The sequence below is a fragment of the Coturnix japonica genome, chromosome 23 (assembly GCF_054131305.1).
Source record: "Coturnix japonica strain WE chromosome 23, WE-NBRP24, whole genome shotgun sequence".
Lineage (NCBI taxonomy): Eukaryota > Metazoa > Chordata > Aves > Galliformes > Phasianidae > Coturnix > Coturnix japonica.
This window is the reverse complement of record NC_140685.1, coordinates 7,734,638-7,751,994: the sequence shown is the minus strand read 5'-3', so window position 1 is coordinate 7,751,994 and position 17,357 is coordinate 7,734,638. Positions and strand designations below refer to the sequence as shown.

At 44.4% G+C, this 17,357-nt stretch overlaps 1 protein-coding gene and 1 long non-coding RNA gene across 2 annotated transcripts in view; both read right to left on the bottom strand.

The window, feature by feature from the left end:
* The window catches only part of CACNG4 (calcium voltage-gated channel auxiliary subunit gamma 4), a 36,338-nt gene extending 29,433 nt beyond the window's left edge, over positions 1 to 6,905 (bottom strand). Inside the window, exon 1 of the mRNA XM_015879525.2 lies at positions 6,525 to 6,905. Within this exon, the coding sequence (XP_015735011.1) occupies positions 6,525 to 6,747 (223 nt within the window). The 5' untranslated portion in view covers positions 6,748 to 6,905. The remainder of the gene's footprint in view (positions 1 to 6,524) is intronic.
* Positions 6,906 to 7,224: 319 nt separating this feature from the next.
* LOC146757338 (uncharacterized) lies at positions 7,225 to 12,164 on the bottom strand. Its single transcript, XR_014936844.1, has 3 exons — positions 12,031 to 12,164; positions 7,652 to 7,754; positions 7,225 to 7,357 (listed from the first exon to the last, which is right to left on the bottom strand). It is a non-coding gene; the product is annotated as an uncharacterized LOC146757338 (long non-coding RNA).
* Between the last annotated feature and the right edge of the window lie 5,193 nt (positions 12,165 to 17,357).

Here is a 17,357-nt window from a genome sequence, read left to right as displayed (position 1 = left end):
CTGGGAATGGAAGAGGGAGGACAAAATACATTGTGATTTAACTGGTCAAAATATGCCAAAGGAATGAGACAGGTTAGTGCAAGGCAGAAAATAGAAAGAAGCTGTGCATGGCATTAGAGCTGTCTACAGAAACATCCTTTTGTTCTGAAGTCATAAATGTGTAGCAGCCTCTCAGACATATGGGCAGTTGTGCATTTATCCTGTTTATTTTACTACTCCTGTGCATCCTGCCTTGCCATCTGTTGGTGAGAATTTGGATGCCGAGCCATAAGTCTGAGATATAATAAATACCACTAAACTGAAATCTAAAATGAAGGCGAGCTCAAAGTAATGCTTTGAAGCAGGACCAGTTTCTCAGGGTGACAAAGATGTTAGAAAGTATGATTTATTTCCTGAGATGATTCTTGGCTCAGAAATGACAGAGCAGCAGGAAAAGGTCCAATTGAAGGGGCAGATCTACGATCCCTCCTCTTATATTGGCTTCCTATTGGCATAATTCCACCAGCTTCCTAGAAAGCAGTTTAACTTTACGTAGGTGGAGAACCAGACTTAATCCTGTCCCTCAAGGAAGACATGCCTGAACACAAAATGTTGCATGTATAAAACATAAGTTGCAAGCAAAATGCTTCAAAACCAGTTAAACTCATGCTCATACACCTTTTCAGAGCTGGGCAGCCCTACTGCTGTGTTCCACTTACTCCATACTGTCTTCTTCCTTTTATCATCAGTACAAGGGGATAGTGGATGAGAAGAAGCACAGCTACCCTCTAGACAGGGCAAAGGAGCTCAAGTGCTGGCCCCTGATCACACAGCTAATGCAGCAAAGCCCAAACTCCTCCTGCCTCTCTGCTGCCATTTCTGGGGTACAGAAGTCACCACTTGGCCCCTCACACAGAGACCCACAGCCCAACATTTGGGTGCACAGAGGTGTTGGTGACCAACTGGATTACAGAGAGAGCACATGTGCTCTGTGCCAAAAGAACTATTAGAGGTCACCTAGCCCAAATCCTTTGCAATTAACAGGGACATCTACAGCTCAATCAGGGTCATCAGAACCTTTTTCTCAGAGCCTTCTTCTTTTTTCTGTTTCTGTAATGACCCACATAAGTACAGACTGAATATGCTACATACAGACTCCTTATCCTGCAGATTTTGATGGGGGGTTCACATGTTCTACACCTGCCAAACCGTGACCAAAGCTACAGGTTCAGCAGCACAACATGAGCAGAAGTAATGCAGGCTGACACAGCGCACACGACAGCACCCACTGGAGAAATAATCACTACGTTGATATTTTACAGGAACAAAAGCACATTGTCACGTTTGCCTCCTTTACCAGTTGACACCAGTGAGGGTCAGCAGAGCTGCCAGGAGGCAGGGCCAGCCCTGAGGAGGTGCAATGGCTGCGAGCTGCTGCCAGGATCTAAAATAAGTAATAAAAGCCCATGGCGGAAGGGTCAGTAAAAGGTAATGGCAGCTGGAAGGAGCCCAACGATTACATTACATTACATTGCAAAGGTCACCGAGAACCCCAAAATGACTTACTGTGGCTCTGACAGATGCTACCACTAATACCATCTGTCAACCAGCTGCAACACGCAGTGTAATTATATGCAGAGTGAAAAAAGCAGCTCTAGAGCACCGCAGCCACAGGTAGCCCATCCACATCGCCCAGCACATCCCCGGCCCTTCACACAATGCTTCTGAAATGTAGGTAAAAGTGCCTATTATCCACATTACATCTTACATAGATGAGAAAGCTTTACAGCTGGATTACAAATTTGCTTTCATGGGTTTACAGCCTTCGGGGAGTATCACTAATACACAGAAAGTCTTTGGGTTCCAAGTTTTGCATTGGGTTAGCTGGCATGCTGAGAGCCACAGAGAAAAACCAAAGCCCTTGTGTAGCCTGATAGCTCCCTATCGGCTATATAGTAGATCATGTTCAAGAAAGCAAATTAATTCATTAAAGTGACATATATTCAGTCAATTAGCTTCAGATCTCTGTTTCATATAGTGTCTCAGGAAGAGTGGCTGTTTTGTTACATCAGTGCAGTCATTGGAGAACTTCTGTTACTAATGCTCAAGGTGTATTTAGGAGGTCTGCATTTTATTTTCTTAACAGAACAGCCAACCCCTCAGCCCAGATTCTGCTGACATTTCCTCCAGCAAAAAAAAAATCTCAGTATTTTAAAACACATTTAACTACGCACCATATTTTAAAGAGATTGAGCTCTGCTTCCCTAAAGATCGCTCCAAACTCAGCTCTCTCCCCAGCGAGTGGAGCACAACAGAAAGAAATTAACCTAACGAGGCTGTCAAGAATCACTCAATCACTTTCTGACAAAACCCCACTGCTTCAAACACTGCTGAAAAGATGTCGGTGGAGCTCAGAAGATTGCATTTAAAAACAATCAGTGCAGCACGAGCTCTTCCCCAGCACGTGTTTTACCAAGGAAACGAGATGGTGTGAGCAGAATGTATGGAAGGAAAGAATGAAATCATGGACTGAAGCTCAGAAAAGCCCTTCTCCAATGTGTTTAAAATGCTTTTGAAAGACTTCTGGATAATAGTTCACCTAAGTCCAACACATCCTCATGCCTGTGAATTTAATGTCCTGAATGCACGACACCACGTATGTGAGACTCCATCCACTCCAGATGACTTGCAAATAATTGTTCAAATGGGCATTTGTGCAAGTTTTCAAATTACAGCTGATTTGTCCTTCCTCCTGATAGCAAACACTTCAACTACTCAGACAAATGGTTCCATGTGAATTAAATGGCCAACTGCACCACTTAAAAATAAATGGCAAACAGGGAATACTGAATGCAGTAGACACAATGGATTCAAAGCAATTCATATTCTGAAGTGTTTAATAAAATACTCTTTGAATAAATTTAAATTACAAGTACATTACTTGATTTCATATCTAGATGTCATGGGGCCTGCAGAGCTCCCAGTTTGAGCAGTCCTATTAACTTCAGCATGATTGTTCATGAAGATAAGCAGTTTCAGTGGATAAAGCACTGCTTTAAAATCTTTTTTTTTTCTAAGCAAATACTTTAAGAGCAGATCCTCTTGTGAGTAAGAATGTGCGGGGCTTACATAGCAGCACTGGGCATTTACCATGAGAATAAGGGCTGCTGGAAAATTATAGAGGTGAAATCCTTCAAGTCAGTTTGGCCACAAAGACATGTGAAATGGGGCTGATTTGCTCCTGTTATTATTCCCAGGCTGGGATACAGACTTCAGGTATAGTCAAGACAGACAAATGAGGTCTTCATCAGAAGCTTCTCTCTCCAGTAATGATTTGTCTTTAGCCACCAAAGTTTAAGTTAACATACACTGGTTGTGGTCCCAGGAAACCAAAAACCCAGCTTTGCCAGAGCCCCTTGCTCATTTTACTGCAAAGGCTTGATCAAATGGCATCTAGTCCTGCTGTACCCACATTTGTACTGAGAACTATTGTAAACAGTTTCTTACTTACATAATTACCTTAGCTATAAGTCTTCAATCCACTGCTATTGCTTAAAGACCACTCAATGAGCGGTCTTCCATACTTCCAATACTTCCACCTCTGACAGACACACTAAAAGAGCAGAATTGGGATTGCACAGGTGAGAATTGAACTGATTTATCATTGGTGATGCTTCTTGAGAGACTAAGCTCCCTAGTAGTACCCACTATGAGTACCAAAACATGAAGGACAGCTGCAGCTCCAAACAAGGACAGTATACCGGAGCCCTAAACAGTATCCCTTCAGTCACCATTATGATGATAATTTCTTGTAAAGTGTTATCCCAAAGAAGAAAAACAGAAAACTGGTGAGGAAAGCCCACTGGTTTGCAGGGAAGGCTCTCCTTTGTCTGTTCTGTTCCATTAATTCTCTTTGAAATCCTGGAGTTTGGGATAGCGGGCAGGTGACCGCTCACATACAGAGCACAGATTGCTTTATGGATGGAGTTCAGAAACATTTTAATGGAAAATTTCAACTGACCTGAAATTTACTCTGTGTAACGCTTTACTCACATCGACAGCAATAGAAGAGGCTGCTCAAGATGCTTCCTGCTTGGGCATATTTATATCTGAAATACATCTTTTTTGAGATGAGCGAAACGTTGCTCAAGACCACTACAATAAATTAAGTAGGCTTTTATAATTATTAGCCCAAAACACACAAAGATCGTCCTAAAAATAGGTTTGAAGACAGACCACTTAATCATATGCAAAAATCTATAACTGAGATGATTTTCTTGCTGTGTATCTCCTCGGAGCTGTAATTATTACATCGATTTTACTAAAAGACCCATCCACTCATGATGAGTGACGTTCTGAAACAACCCAGGGGGTGTTTTCTTCAATCTGCCTCCAGAAATGGTTAATTTATCTCACGAAACAAAGGAACCTTTTCCATCTCAAAATCAAAGTCCCACAGCGCAGTCTAGAACATAAATATCTTCGTGCATCTACATACTGTTTCTTACAAAGAGAGATGATAAAGAAAGGGTGAGAAAGAACACCATCTCCGCTTCTCATATTTGTGAGCAGATGATGGCTTTTTTTCCTAAAGATTATTCATTCTGAGCACATCTTTGACAAGTTTGTAATTTGATTAAGAGCACTTGAATTTTGGAAATGGGAAAAAAAAAAAAACCCACAACCCAAATGCTCAATTGCTGTTGGGTGGAGGGGTCACATGAAACACTTTTGTTGCCTGAAGTGATGAGGGTTTAAGGTCCACAGCTGCTCAGTGTGATCTTTCTACAAATTCTCCTGCAAACAAAACGTGCTCAGCAGGTAAAGGCACTGCCTGGCGCATGCAGTGAGTGCGGGGATCAGAGCATCGCCCTGTGTGCAGCACTGCCTCACAACCTCACTGACTTCTTATTTTACAGAGTTCTGACTTAAGCCCAGTGGAAATCCAAGCAAAAATCCCACAGCCTTCAGCCAAAGCTGCATTTCATTGTGATGAATGAGATTCCTGGAGGACCACGCAGAAACTGCAACTTCGGTAAACTCAGGTTTCTCCTGCAGAAGACAGGCCCAGCCCAGCAAAGCACAATTCCATCAAGCTTGTTTGCCTTGACAAATAGAGCCCGGGGCACTCCAACAACTCAGCAAAGACCACCAGGTTTGGGGCAGGTGGAGGGTGCTCAACATCACCCAGGCAAACACAGGTGTGCTCAGAGGAAAACCCCACATCTCCCAGGTGTCAGAGAAGCCCATGCTAGGAGTTATTCCTCTTTGAGCTACAAAGCCAAATGCTTTTGTCACCAGCAAAACTTCACATTTCCATAATTCTCTCTTTTTTTTCCCCCTAAATATTTATGCATCCTACAACCATTTTACATTATCCCGAGGTAGCAAATGTGATAGCTTAAGTGAAAAATGTTCATTATGCTGTAGCCTCCGATGGTTAGAAGAAGGAGAAGATTACAAGAGATGTGGCAATGAGGTGCCCCTGCAGTTCTACAGCTTTTTTCTAAGGAAAAAACTCAGAATACAGCCGGACTGGCTGGGCTGAGCCATCTGTCACTTAGAATAAAGCAGGAACCCAGGTCTGTAAAGTTCACATGTGCTAAGTTGCACTGATTGAATGAGGTGCACCGAGACCAATATGCCAAGTGAATTATTATGGCAAGTCAGACTCAAGCATCCTCTACCCCAACAAACCCCAAAGCAGCTCTGAATGCCAGCAACGTGTGCTGCCTTCATCCAGCACAGCTGCACTGGGGCTGGTGATGGTCTGCTGCCCACACCCAGTGCTATGGAAGCTCCAGTGTCCCACAGTCAGAGCTCTGCCTGCTCACTCAGCAGATGTTGGCTCCCATCTGGGCTTTGCTATCAGCTATGCCAATTCTTCCACACACCCATGTGCTTCTTTGTCCCAGCAGTTACCTGCTGTATCTTCTCTACAACTCCCTTTTCAGGGATGGAGCCACGTGTTTGGGCTCTGTGGGGAGTGAGATGTCCCTCTGTCCACCTCAGCCATAAGCCACAGATCCTTCTATTTGCTCTGTGCCTGACCCTTAGGCTGGACTAAGTCATCCCGAACCCACGCTGAAGCACTAAAACAGCAGCAAAATCCTCCAGCGGGTTCCTGGTGCCTCTGAGGGTGTGCAGGAGGAACTTGGGTTCCTGCTGTCCTGCCAAAGAGCTGTGGCTGAACCCTCAGACCCCAGAGGCCAAAGCCTGGCTGGTCCCTTGCCTTGAAGCCTGGAGAGCTTGGAAGCCCCCAAAGCCCCCAGACCTCCAGATCCCTGCAGCACAACGGCTACGGGATGCAATGGGGGGCCGCCCCACGGGCACAGCTCCCCCGGGCCGAGCTCCGCATCCCGCCGCCCGTTCCCATGGCAATCTCGGAGATGCCGGTTGCCACGGCAACACCATCCTCCTCCTCGGCCGTGTCCGAGACAGCGGCGCGGTTCCGACGGGGCTCAGCTCTGCCCATGGGCTCCGGGCACAGCCGCTGCCCCCTGGAAGTTGCTTCCCCCCCACGGTCACATCGCGGCCCCCGTTACCTTCGAGGCAGCAGATCCTCCAGAGCCCCGAATGCGTGAGGTCTCCCCTCGCTTTCTTCGGCGGCCCCTGCGCTTCGTCCGCCGTGATGTTGGTGCCGTTGCAGATGTGAGCGCTGGAGTACAGCCAGTAGTCGGTACCGATGGCGATGGCCATGAGGCTGAAAGCTGCGAAAGCTCCCACCGTGGTCAGCAGCATCTGGACGCCACGGTCACACCACACCATGGTGCTTCATAGTCCCCGCACGGGGCCGCACGACACCGCCCGGCAGCCGCCGCCGCCGCCCGCGGGAGGCAGAGCCGAGTCACGGGGCGGGGGGCGGAGGCGATGGGGATGAGGATGAGGATGGGGGGAGCCGCCCTCCCGCCGCCACGGGGCTGAGCTCCGTCGCACCGCCCCGCCCCGCCTCGGGGAGGGCAGGAGCCGCCCGGCCCCGCGGTGCCGCCCGCCCGGTGGCTGCGAGGGGTGGGAAGCTGCAGCCCCCCCCAGGGTCGGAGCATCGCGTGGGTGATGGTGTGGAGGGAGCGCGACAACACGGCTGAAGTCGCGGCTCCGCGGGGGTCGGAGCAGCGGTGGGAGGGGGGCTCCGGGACACAGCGAACGTCAGAGCACGAGGAGCGCTGCTCCAAGCCCCCCAACCTCGGCCCTGCCCACTGCCCCTTTCTTCCCTGGAAAGCACCGGACCGGAATGCGAGTGGGAGAGGGGTGTGCAGCCCTCGGGGTACCATGCGGTCGGGAGCTGCAGCGCAGCCAACTGGGTTTCCTCCCTCAGCCTCGCTCTGCTCTTAGTGACACGAGGGGGGTGTAGGCAAGTGGATGGCGTGCTGATCGTCTGCTGCTCCGGGGGGGAGAAATACAAAAGAAATAAAAAGAAAAAAATCAGAGGCTGAAAATATTTCCTTTTGGAAAACCATGAGGAGAAACATCTACGTTTGTCACCGCGTTACACCTCCTTGCAGCCCTGACTCCCATCGCTGAGCTGACAAGTCGGTCCTGCCCCCACCCCATCCAGAGACAAGGCAGATGAATGGGAGCCCTCTGATCAGCTAATGCATGCGTGTGAAGGGAGCGTGGCAGCACACAGAGCGATGTATGTGAATTAGGGAGTGGGAAGACGAGAGCTACAAACCTCGAGAAATGCAGCTCTCTTCCGAGCGGTGCGTGGATGGTGCAGGTGCATACGTGGCTCCGCTGCAGTGATGCCTTTCAGCTGCTCTTCCATTCTGTAAGAGCTGGGAAAGCAAAAAGCAAACACAAATTAAAGGCTGGTCTTTATTTCACAGAGCCTTGGAAACTTACTCAGACACAAAGCCTATAAAAGCAAAAGAGCTCCCAAGTTATGTTAGGTTTAAGCATATAAATTAGGCTTTACTTTCCCATTGTGATTATAGGTCCAATAGTGCCTTTGCAAAATCACCCTCTGAATTGATGTCTCCATTAGGGAGGGAAGAATGAAGGAAGGTAAGCTGAAAAAGCAGAGCGAAGCCTCGTTCAGAAAAACTGAATCAAGCATTTAAATTTAATGAGGTTCAACAAATTTCTCATTTAAAATATATGTTTGTACCTGTGTGCTTTGGGGCTTTGGCCAGGAAGGGAAAATGAGATACTGAAACAGCAGGAGAGAAGCCATTTCCACAGCTTTTTAAACCTATTGAGCCTTAATTAATATTATTTATTTGTATTGCCCACGGCTGGCTCTCCCAGCAAGGAGCAGAGGAGGGCTGGGTGAGCTGTAGCCATGGCCACACTGCTGCTGGGGGCAGAAATAGCCCCATTCTCCTACTCAGAAGTGCAACAGGAGCAGGAAGGGGCATCTAGTCTGGTGGGCTCTGAGCATCCTCAGCCAGCAGAAAGGGGTACGCAGCTGCAGGGCTTTCCACCTCACAAAGCCCTATTGGTTGTGTGAGATAACAGCAATTAACAGAACTCAGTAACAAAATCTTCCTCCTCTCCCCTTTCCCCCAGCATTTTTTTTTGCAAAGAAAACTGCTGCTTCTATTGCCTTGTGAGAAACCTCAGGCTACTAAAGGGTTACAGAGAAGCACCCAAGACAGGCAATCATTTTCTGCCCAAGCTATCTTCTTTAGTTTAAAAATGTTCTCTATTCTTTTGAAATGCATGAAGTAGATTGTGGGAGAGCTAATATTATATTCCACTACTGAAAGCTGGTGGAGTATTTTGCATTGATGTCTGGCTCTAGTGATTTTCTAAGGATTTTGAATTCATTAAATCCCACCATTGAATAATCTCCAATCGTGGCGGAAGGAAGGCAAAAATGCTTATGCTTCTCAGTAGCAAAAAAGCATGTGTTCTTTTCTTAAATGCGAAAGCTATTTGACCCTCTGTATGTAGTAAAGGTTGCCCATCACGAAACCTTTGATTCGCAGACTTTGCTTACGGCACAGCCTTATAGCGATGCCATCGAGTTTTGCAGTAGAACAGCCTCGGCAGGGTGTTGTGCACTGCAGCGGCATCCTCCATCCTCAATGAGAATTAAACCCAATTGTTCTAAGCTCAGAACAGATGCAGGAGCTCATGACAAGGAGAAGTAAAAGCCCCAGATCTTCTCCCTGTAATTTAGCTCCCCTCACCCACACTGATTTTACAGTGCAAGTGTCCAAGCCCAGAAATGTATTTTTTTCAAAGGAGAAATAAAAACGTGAAGCAGAAATGTTTGGATTCCTTGATGCTGCTGTTCAAAGCTTTAAATGAAGTCCTGTGCCCGATCATTTTACTTCTGAACCGAAAAACACTTATTTTGGAGATGAAACTTTGGACTGAACTGAATGCAGGGAGAGCTGTCACTAACAAAGCCTTGCCTGAGAGACACTGCTGCGATCAGAAGGAGAGAAAGAATTGTACCATGTTACCATTTGGGATGACTGCTTCTGCTGCTAAATGTCAGGCATTGCCTTCAATACTCTGGGCTCTTTCTTCTTTCTTTTTTTTTTTTTTTTTTTCCTTTTTTAAATTTATCATCTAGCAAAGGAACGCCAGAATTACAGGAATTTCACTAAAAGAAACTTTTGGAAATGACTCAAGAAAATCTCCAGGGAGCACTTTCTCAGAATGAAAATAATCAATTAAACACAGCTTTTGATGTAAATACAGCCTAATGGCCACCAACGCCTGGAACAGATCTCTCTTTCCACTTGCCCACTTGACTTTTAGCCCTATGCACGTAAGCACGACTTTTAGCATCTAGCGATGTCTTATAGCTATGAGCACATCTGTGGCATCGGTTGTTGCCATCTCCTACAGGTCTTTGTATCTCTTCTGTTTAATCTGATACTGGTATTAGGAAATAAATCATCCTGAAGCATTTCATTTGGATTATGCTGCATGTGAAGAACTGAAGAAATGAGATTTACTTCAGCAGAGCTTCATGGGCAGAAAGATCTCCTCCCCAGCAAAGAACCTTGCAGGAACATGGGACATCATAGGAGGTATCAGTTACAGCACAGGTATATTTAAGAAAGAATGACTAAAGATGCTCACAGAGCTTTGTTTTTTATGCTTTGGTTCAGATGTTTCAGCTTTACACGATCTCCACTGAACCGCATTGGGAGACTAATTCCAGAGCTACTTCCAACTGACACTGAGCTCATAGAGAAGGTTTGCGGCAAAGCAAGTGCTGAATTGACTTCTGAGGCATTGTATGTATGTGACCCATTGACCTGCCTATTCCTTTTATTACTCTTAGCTATATATGTCAAGGTGATGTCTTTCATCTTGGAGGACCATACTCTGCTTCCACCAGCATAGAAAGACTGACAGAAGTCACCATCACATTTCATGGAGCCGAGTCTAGAGAAAGGTGAAATTGAATTATTATTATTATTATTATTATTATTATTATTATTATTATTATTATTATTATTATTATTATTTTATTTTTTTTTGAGAAGGCTGAATTTCTTCTTTAGCCCTATGAAAGATCATCTTAAGTCAGCATCAGTAATGCCAGCATCCTCCAGAGCCTCAGGTTGCCTTAAAGGTAAAATATTGTCACTCACTCGCCACTTGAGGGGCAACATCTTGGCTGTGATTCTATCATTCCTTTTAATATATTAAACATTCCTTGGCTTAGTCATGGGAAGTGAAGCAACACAACTGCTTTCTAATAAATAAAATGTGCTCAGAAGCCACTCTGTAGCTTTTCAGATAACTGCATTTCGAGTTTGCCAGGAAGCCAGATGCTGCTATTGGAAAAGTAGCTGCCATGGTTTGTCATCCGAGCTTAGGAATTGATATCCAAGAATGATGTGATGAGACAGACTCGATGACAGCGCTGCTCTTTCTATAAATAATTTGAGGAAAACATTTTTTCATTTTGAAAAATGAAAAGCCTCTTTTGCTACAGACTTGCACAGCAAACCAGAAAATTAGAAAGGATGGGCATGCTGTGTTTGAATGGGGGCATCAAAAAACCAAAATATGTGCAATTTATGTAAAATGTATAGCAGCTCTCACACATTTTACACCACCTAGGCTGTATTTTTCCCATAATACCAATAGTCACGAAACTCATTATCTTTCTGACAATGGAGAAATGGAATACCAGCCTTTTACTTTCTTGACCATGTCAAATGTCAGAGCCATTTGTGAATGCTTGTCCTTCAAATGCTCATCCCTCCTGCTAAGATTAAATATCAATAGTGCTCACATTCAGCTACAGAATGAACTAATATTGCACACACCTCTCAGATCTAAAGTTCTCTGCTTCCATTACCTTTGATGTGATTTTGTCTCCCAAGTCCTACCTTTTGTCCGGGTCCTAATGGCTGAAAAATGCACTGCAGCCTCAGATGCTCGTTGAGGATTATCTGGAGCATGAGGTGAAACAAAGGGTGGAGGTTTCTCACAAGGTGTTAAGAGGAGTTACAAAGGGAGTGGGAGGAAGAATGAGGGGCTAATAGGGCAAGAGCCTTCATTTTGCCATCCATTTTAGAGGACTTGGAGACAGCATGCCAATGGGATGCTGCTGGCAATTTCTAGCACATCAGATGAGCTTGAAGCACGGTGGATTATCTCATTATCTTTTTGATGGAGAAACAAATGTGCCGACCCAGGGATTATCCAGGAAAGGCACTGCACTTATCCAGTGTCTATTGGGAATACAAGTGCAGAGTCATTTCTCCTTGGGAATATATGGGGAGCACAGGACAATGTGAGAGGAAGAAACAACTGAAAAATTCCAGGGAGGTTCTCTTAGTCCATCCACTATCAGGCAGTCCCAAGGAATCATGATATAACTGTGCAGAACACATTGTGGAGAGGCCCTGTGATGCTCAAGTCACATGAAGTGGAGAATGAGGCAATCTGCCAGGGAGTTCTGCACCTCCAAAACAGTGCATTACCCAGAGATGGAGAATTCCCCCTAACTGCTGGAGGGAAATTTCTTGCTGCACTCAATTGCATTTTAACCTCAAATGGAGGTCTTTGATGGGAATGTGTGAGGAGGCAGATTGAGAGAAACAAGTTTTTAGGATAATCATAAATACTTACATCAATCACAACGATCTGAGCTGAATTTGTCTGTTAAATTGCCTGAAGTCAATTCCTGAGATCTGTCTGAATAATTCTGAGCTGATAACACAGCACTCAAGTAGGAATTCTGTTGCCCAGTAGAAGGATTTTCTCGTTAGAATTTCAGCTGATTGTTCACCAGAGAAGCAGTCTTCTGGGAGCAAACCCTGGTGGTTCACTTGGAAAAGTTCTCAGTCTAATAAGAAAGGAAATTGGAATGTGAAATTAAACTAGCTGTTATTTCTGAGAGGTTAGCGATCAAACAAACTTCCAAGAGGACAAGGTTTATCTGATCTTCCCTTTGCTCTGACCCTTTTATTTCTACAAAAGAGAAATCATTTCAGATCAACCTGCTGCCAGAGCTGAAACAAGTTACCAAAAAATGATCATGATCAGTTGTGCATAACCACACAGATCCAAAGAGCTGCTTTCTATATAATCTTTGCCCAGGAAATAGATATAGAACCAAATAATTAAAGCTGCACTGCAAGACTTCTAACTCCAATGGGCTGAGATGATCTAAATCAAGAAGCATCAGAACCAAAGGCTGCCCATGAGCCTGAATAGACTTAAAACAGTTGAACAGCACAGGAAATCACTTAGGCTGATAGGAAAAGGCTGAGCAAACATGTTGTCATACCTATGTTGTAAAACAGATGCTGAGTACTGAAGGGCTGGAATCCAGGGAAGACCATGTGAGAAAGTACGAATGCAGATGTTCACTATCAACCACACATACCCCAAAATCATGCTGGGCCAAAAATGAACTCCACTTAGCTCCTGGAAAGTGCAATTCCAATGCCTTCATAGGGTTTCTATCATTGATAGCTCCCTCCAGCCTCAGAGAGATGAGGCATCCTTAAATCATTCTGCTGCCTGCAATGAAGAAGCAGCCCTATTCCACTCTGGAGCTGGCTGGAGCACAACACAGCCTGTAAAGAGCTGCATTAACTTGGAGTTTTATTAATAGACTATTCATTAGAAGCATCTGCCTTTTTATATGTAATACGACAATGAGTTAAAGATCTTTCTCATTGCTGATTTGCAGTGTTGTAAATATCATGTTTTACTTAATGGTGCCCTGGTAGGGAATAGCGAAGCTGAAAGCCAGGAGAGAAGCCTGGCTCAGTGCCTGGAGCCACAGAACACAAACCTCAGCCCTCCCCAGTGTGTGTGTGCACAGGGTGAGACAGAAATCCCTTTGCTGACTGTTACGAGATAGCAGCAATGGGGAGAGGAAGAAAAGCAGTAGCAATAATAACAAAGCAACCTGACATCATGTTTTAAGCAAGCTGTTAATACAGCCAGGAGAACACCTTTTAAACCTCACCATGCACATTTCAGTGGGACTGGAATTCGTACTACGATTTTTTAAAGCTACGCTGGTGTGTCAGTGAAGTGTCAGTATGGGGCTGAGCAAATGGCAAACGATGCACTTATTGATCTGAGGTCCCTTCACACTTCAGTGCTGCCTTTCTGCCCACCAATTCCTTAGGTGGGCCATCCAGCAAACTCTTTAGGACTCAGACAGCATCAGTAGTCAGCATGAGATCCCAATGGCTGCCCCTACCCCTTCCACTCACACTTTGATGCCATAGGAGACTTGCCCAGGAGAGCCCGAAATCCTTCAGCCGGAAAGAAACACCACTTGTGGAGAAAGACGACAAATTGCAGCAGCCAGAGCTGTGAAAAGCCTTGACAAAATATTTAACATGGGGAAAAAAAGAGAACGCTTGCCAATTCCCGGAGCCTTTCTAATTCAGGTTATTAGATGGTTACTGCCACTACTATTAAAAAGACACTGTTTTCTGAGCGATCTACAGAAAAAATGGGCTGGAACACACCTACGGGTTTTCAGTGCGCTTTTAGCTCTGCTAATAGAGAAAAATTTCCTCTCATACGAGGCTCAATTATTCAATTCAATTAACAAAATAAGTAATGTACTACTTATTTTGTGAAGTATCGAGTAAATACACGCCTAAGAAACTCAAATATAAATCTCCAGGTATTCTTTCAGTTTGACCACCTGCACATTTCTCCAATTGGAGTTCTGCTTTTAAATATCTGTAAGGAAATTCTGTAAGAATGAGGTTGTTTCAAAAAGAAACCAGTCTACTAAATGCAATTCGCTTTCCATTGAGTCCCCCACAACAATGGTGCCATGGGACTAATCCTACTGCAGTGCACTAATTAGAATGAGAAAGTAACAATAGATTTTTTGGTTCAAAATGTTAATAAGCTCTTTTTATTTTCATAGTGCAGACCCATTACAAGGTCAACATCTACAGCTGGACTTCACAGCCAGGCTCATTAGAACTGCCAGGTTGGTTTATTCTGGGAAGGGAGCAAAGAAAAACCACTCTTTCAGTGGGATATCATCATTATTTTTGCAGAAAACGCCCACATTTCTTGAACTTTAAAGATATTTTTATAGGGAGCTTGGAACCCAAAATGAAAACCTCCAGTCCCCCCCCTACATTTCTTTATGCATTACTTGTGTATGCAAGTGGTTTTGCTTTTTTACCATGGATTTTTATTTCCTTATTTTTACCTTTTTATTCCAACCAGATCGCTTAATACAATGGTTTCTAAGTAGCAAGGAAAAAAACCAAAACCACAGCATCTCAATGGAACAAGCTGGCAGATGTTGACCTTTTACCCATAACTCTGATGCCTGTAATGCTTCTGCAGGAGGGAGCATTCAAGCCTTACAAGTGTTAAAATGGAAAATAAATAGGAATGGCAAACATGGCAAGCCAAAGATTACATGCAAGCCATTGGAAATTCAAATCCCCTCTCTGAGGGGACATTGCAGAGGTAATGAGAAGATGCAGAAGCTTTTCAATCTCCAGAATCAGTCCCTCATGCAACATCATAGAAGCAGAGAAACCAAAGCGGGTAGTGCATGCATAAAGGGTTATTTAATGAGTATTGGCAGATGGGAGACACCCCCGGACACCCTGAACTGCAGACCTGCTAAAGAAAATTCCAGAAGCTGTTCTTATTGGCAATAAACTAATTATATGGGGGGATTTTCCTTTTATTTAAACAGACCATACTGTTTTGCTGGTGGTGATGTTTGAGGCTCGCAGCTCGGTAGAGGTGGGGCATGTATGGATTTCCTATGTGGCCAAGGGGAATAGAGAGCACTGGGCAGTCCTGAGGTTCCACCTGCAAACGCCACACAGCCTTCGGGCTCTCTCAGCTGTAGTCACTGCTTTTCTCACTTTGGTAGCACCACCAGCCCTTATTCCCACCATCCCAAAGCAGGACTGGAGGAGGACAGACAGCCAGCTCCATGGGGGGAAAGATGAAGTGGATTTCAGTCAGTTGTTTAAAAGCTTGGAATAATTCACACTGCTGTAATTGCAGCAGGTGAGATAGCCAGAAAACACCCTTTAATATTTCAGTTTTCTGCTTCTCCTCCACTGAATCCCAAGACGTTTTTTTTTATCAGTGGGGGAAGAGAACTAACAACGACTTCAGTACCAGAATGAAATATAAAGCCCAGATCTTTCCAATTCTGTTTATTCCTTCAAGCTATTCCAGTTCCCTTTATGTTTTTCCTACATACACGCATCTGTCTTCTTCAAAGCCTTAACCATCTCTGACACACCTGACCTTTCCATCCAAGTGCAATGGAGGGATGCAAGGAAAAAACCCTTTACCTACAGCAAGCAACTCTGATCTGTGAGTCCCATGCCTGTAAATTTTGCTGCTGCACAAAGTAAAGCAGTGAGCAACCTTTCCTTCTCTGAACACGAGAACTGTCATCTCAGAGAGAAATAACAGCTTGTCTTTATTTTGCCAAATAGAGTTGACTTAGTTATTAGAACCTTCTAAGAAAATACTACAGGAGGAATTAGAACAGTGTTGTCACAGAAATGTCAAGAGTTCAGAAACTAATTTGACAAGATCTGGGAGATTTCAAACATCTAATCAACATTTCTGTGACAGTTGTATGAGTAAATACCGACTTTCTCTTAAAAATAAAGAATGGGTAAAACTCTTTTCCATCTACAATTAATAGATGTTAGAGCCATTCAATAGTATTACTCTGATGAAGCTCATTCATTTCGTGCCAGTAAGTACAGTTTCATCTACATGAGCACAGTTCATCCACTTTTAATCAAGAGATCCAATACATCTAATATATTCGGGTAATATTACTATAGCTTTGGCTGGCATTTATTATAAGCACCCCTCTCCTCCACTTAGCAAATGAGACCAGACCCTGCCATATGATAGAGCAGATGCAGCTCTGCTTTAGAAGTTCTCAGAATAATTTCCATAGGAAAAACTTAACCCATAGACGAAGAGAATTTAGGCCACAAGAAATTATTGCTAATAGATTCTGACCTCAACAGGCTTTAATGCAGGCTGGCTTTGCGCTCAGGAATATTTGCATCAAACCCATATCTCATGGCTGCGCTAGAACATATTAATTCATCATTTAAAGAAGCCACTACATCCATTAGTAAATTGTTTTAATGGTTAATTATCAGCAGCATAAAAAAAGATGTGATTATCCCCAGCATGAGCCTCCAGGGGCACTGTCAGCACGTGGATTACACTACTTCTGCAACTCCCATCCAAAGCCATCAACTTAATGGAAATACAAGACACATTTTTGAAACCAGTGGTCAGCTCCAATTCGTCAACGTCTGGGTATGAGAGCATCCAGCCCAAGCTCAAAGAACAAACATGCATCAAGAACAAATAGTGGCAAAAGTCCATTCCTGCTCACCTCTTGTTCCCCAGCATCACTTGGTCTCTTCAGCCAAGGACATGGAAGCTGTCCCTAGGGAACAGTGCCAGGCAATGTGGGCTTGCAAAGCAAGTTGCTGGTAAACTTACAGATACCTGTTAATACTAAAGGCCTCAATTCTGGTACCTGAGCATGGCCAAGAGGCACACATTCTGCAGCTGGAGAATGAGATTAACAAACCCAGTAATTTCATTCACTCCCATCATAGATTTTCTGATGCAAACATGAAAACTATCAGTCGAATTTCAGGTTCATTTTGTTCTTTGACAACTGAACAACGCTCATTTTTCCACCAGAATTTTTCCCTCTGCATCCCGTTTTCCCCACCACCTTCTCCCATTTTATTCTCCATTTAAGCTTCATTTTCAGATTGCTTGGCAGAAAACATGTCAATTACAGCTGCAGGTTCTTTGGTGGATGGGAGATGCCATAGCCTGGGGAGCAGTGAGATGGCCCCAGCACCGGCCCCAAAACCACTGGGCTTCTCCCTGCATATTCCTAGCTGAATAAAGGGAAGGGACAGCCCAACTTGGAGACT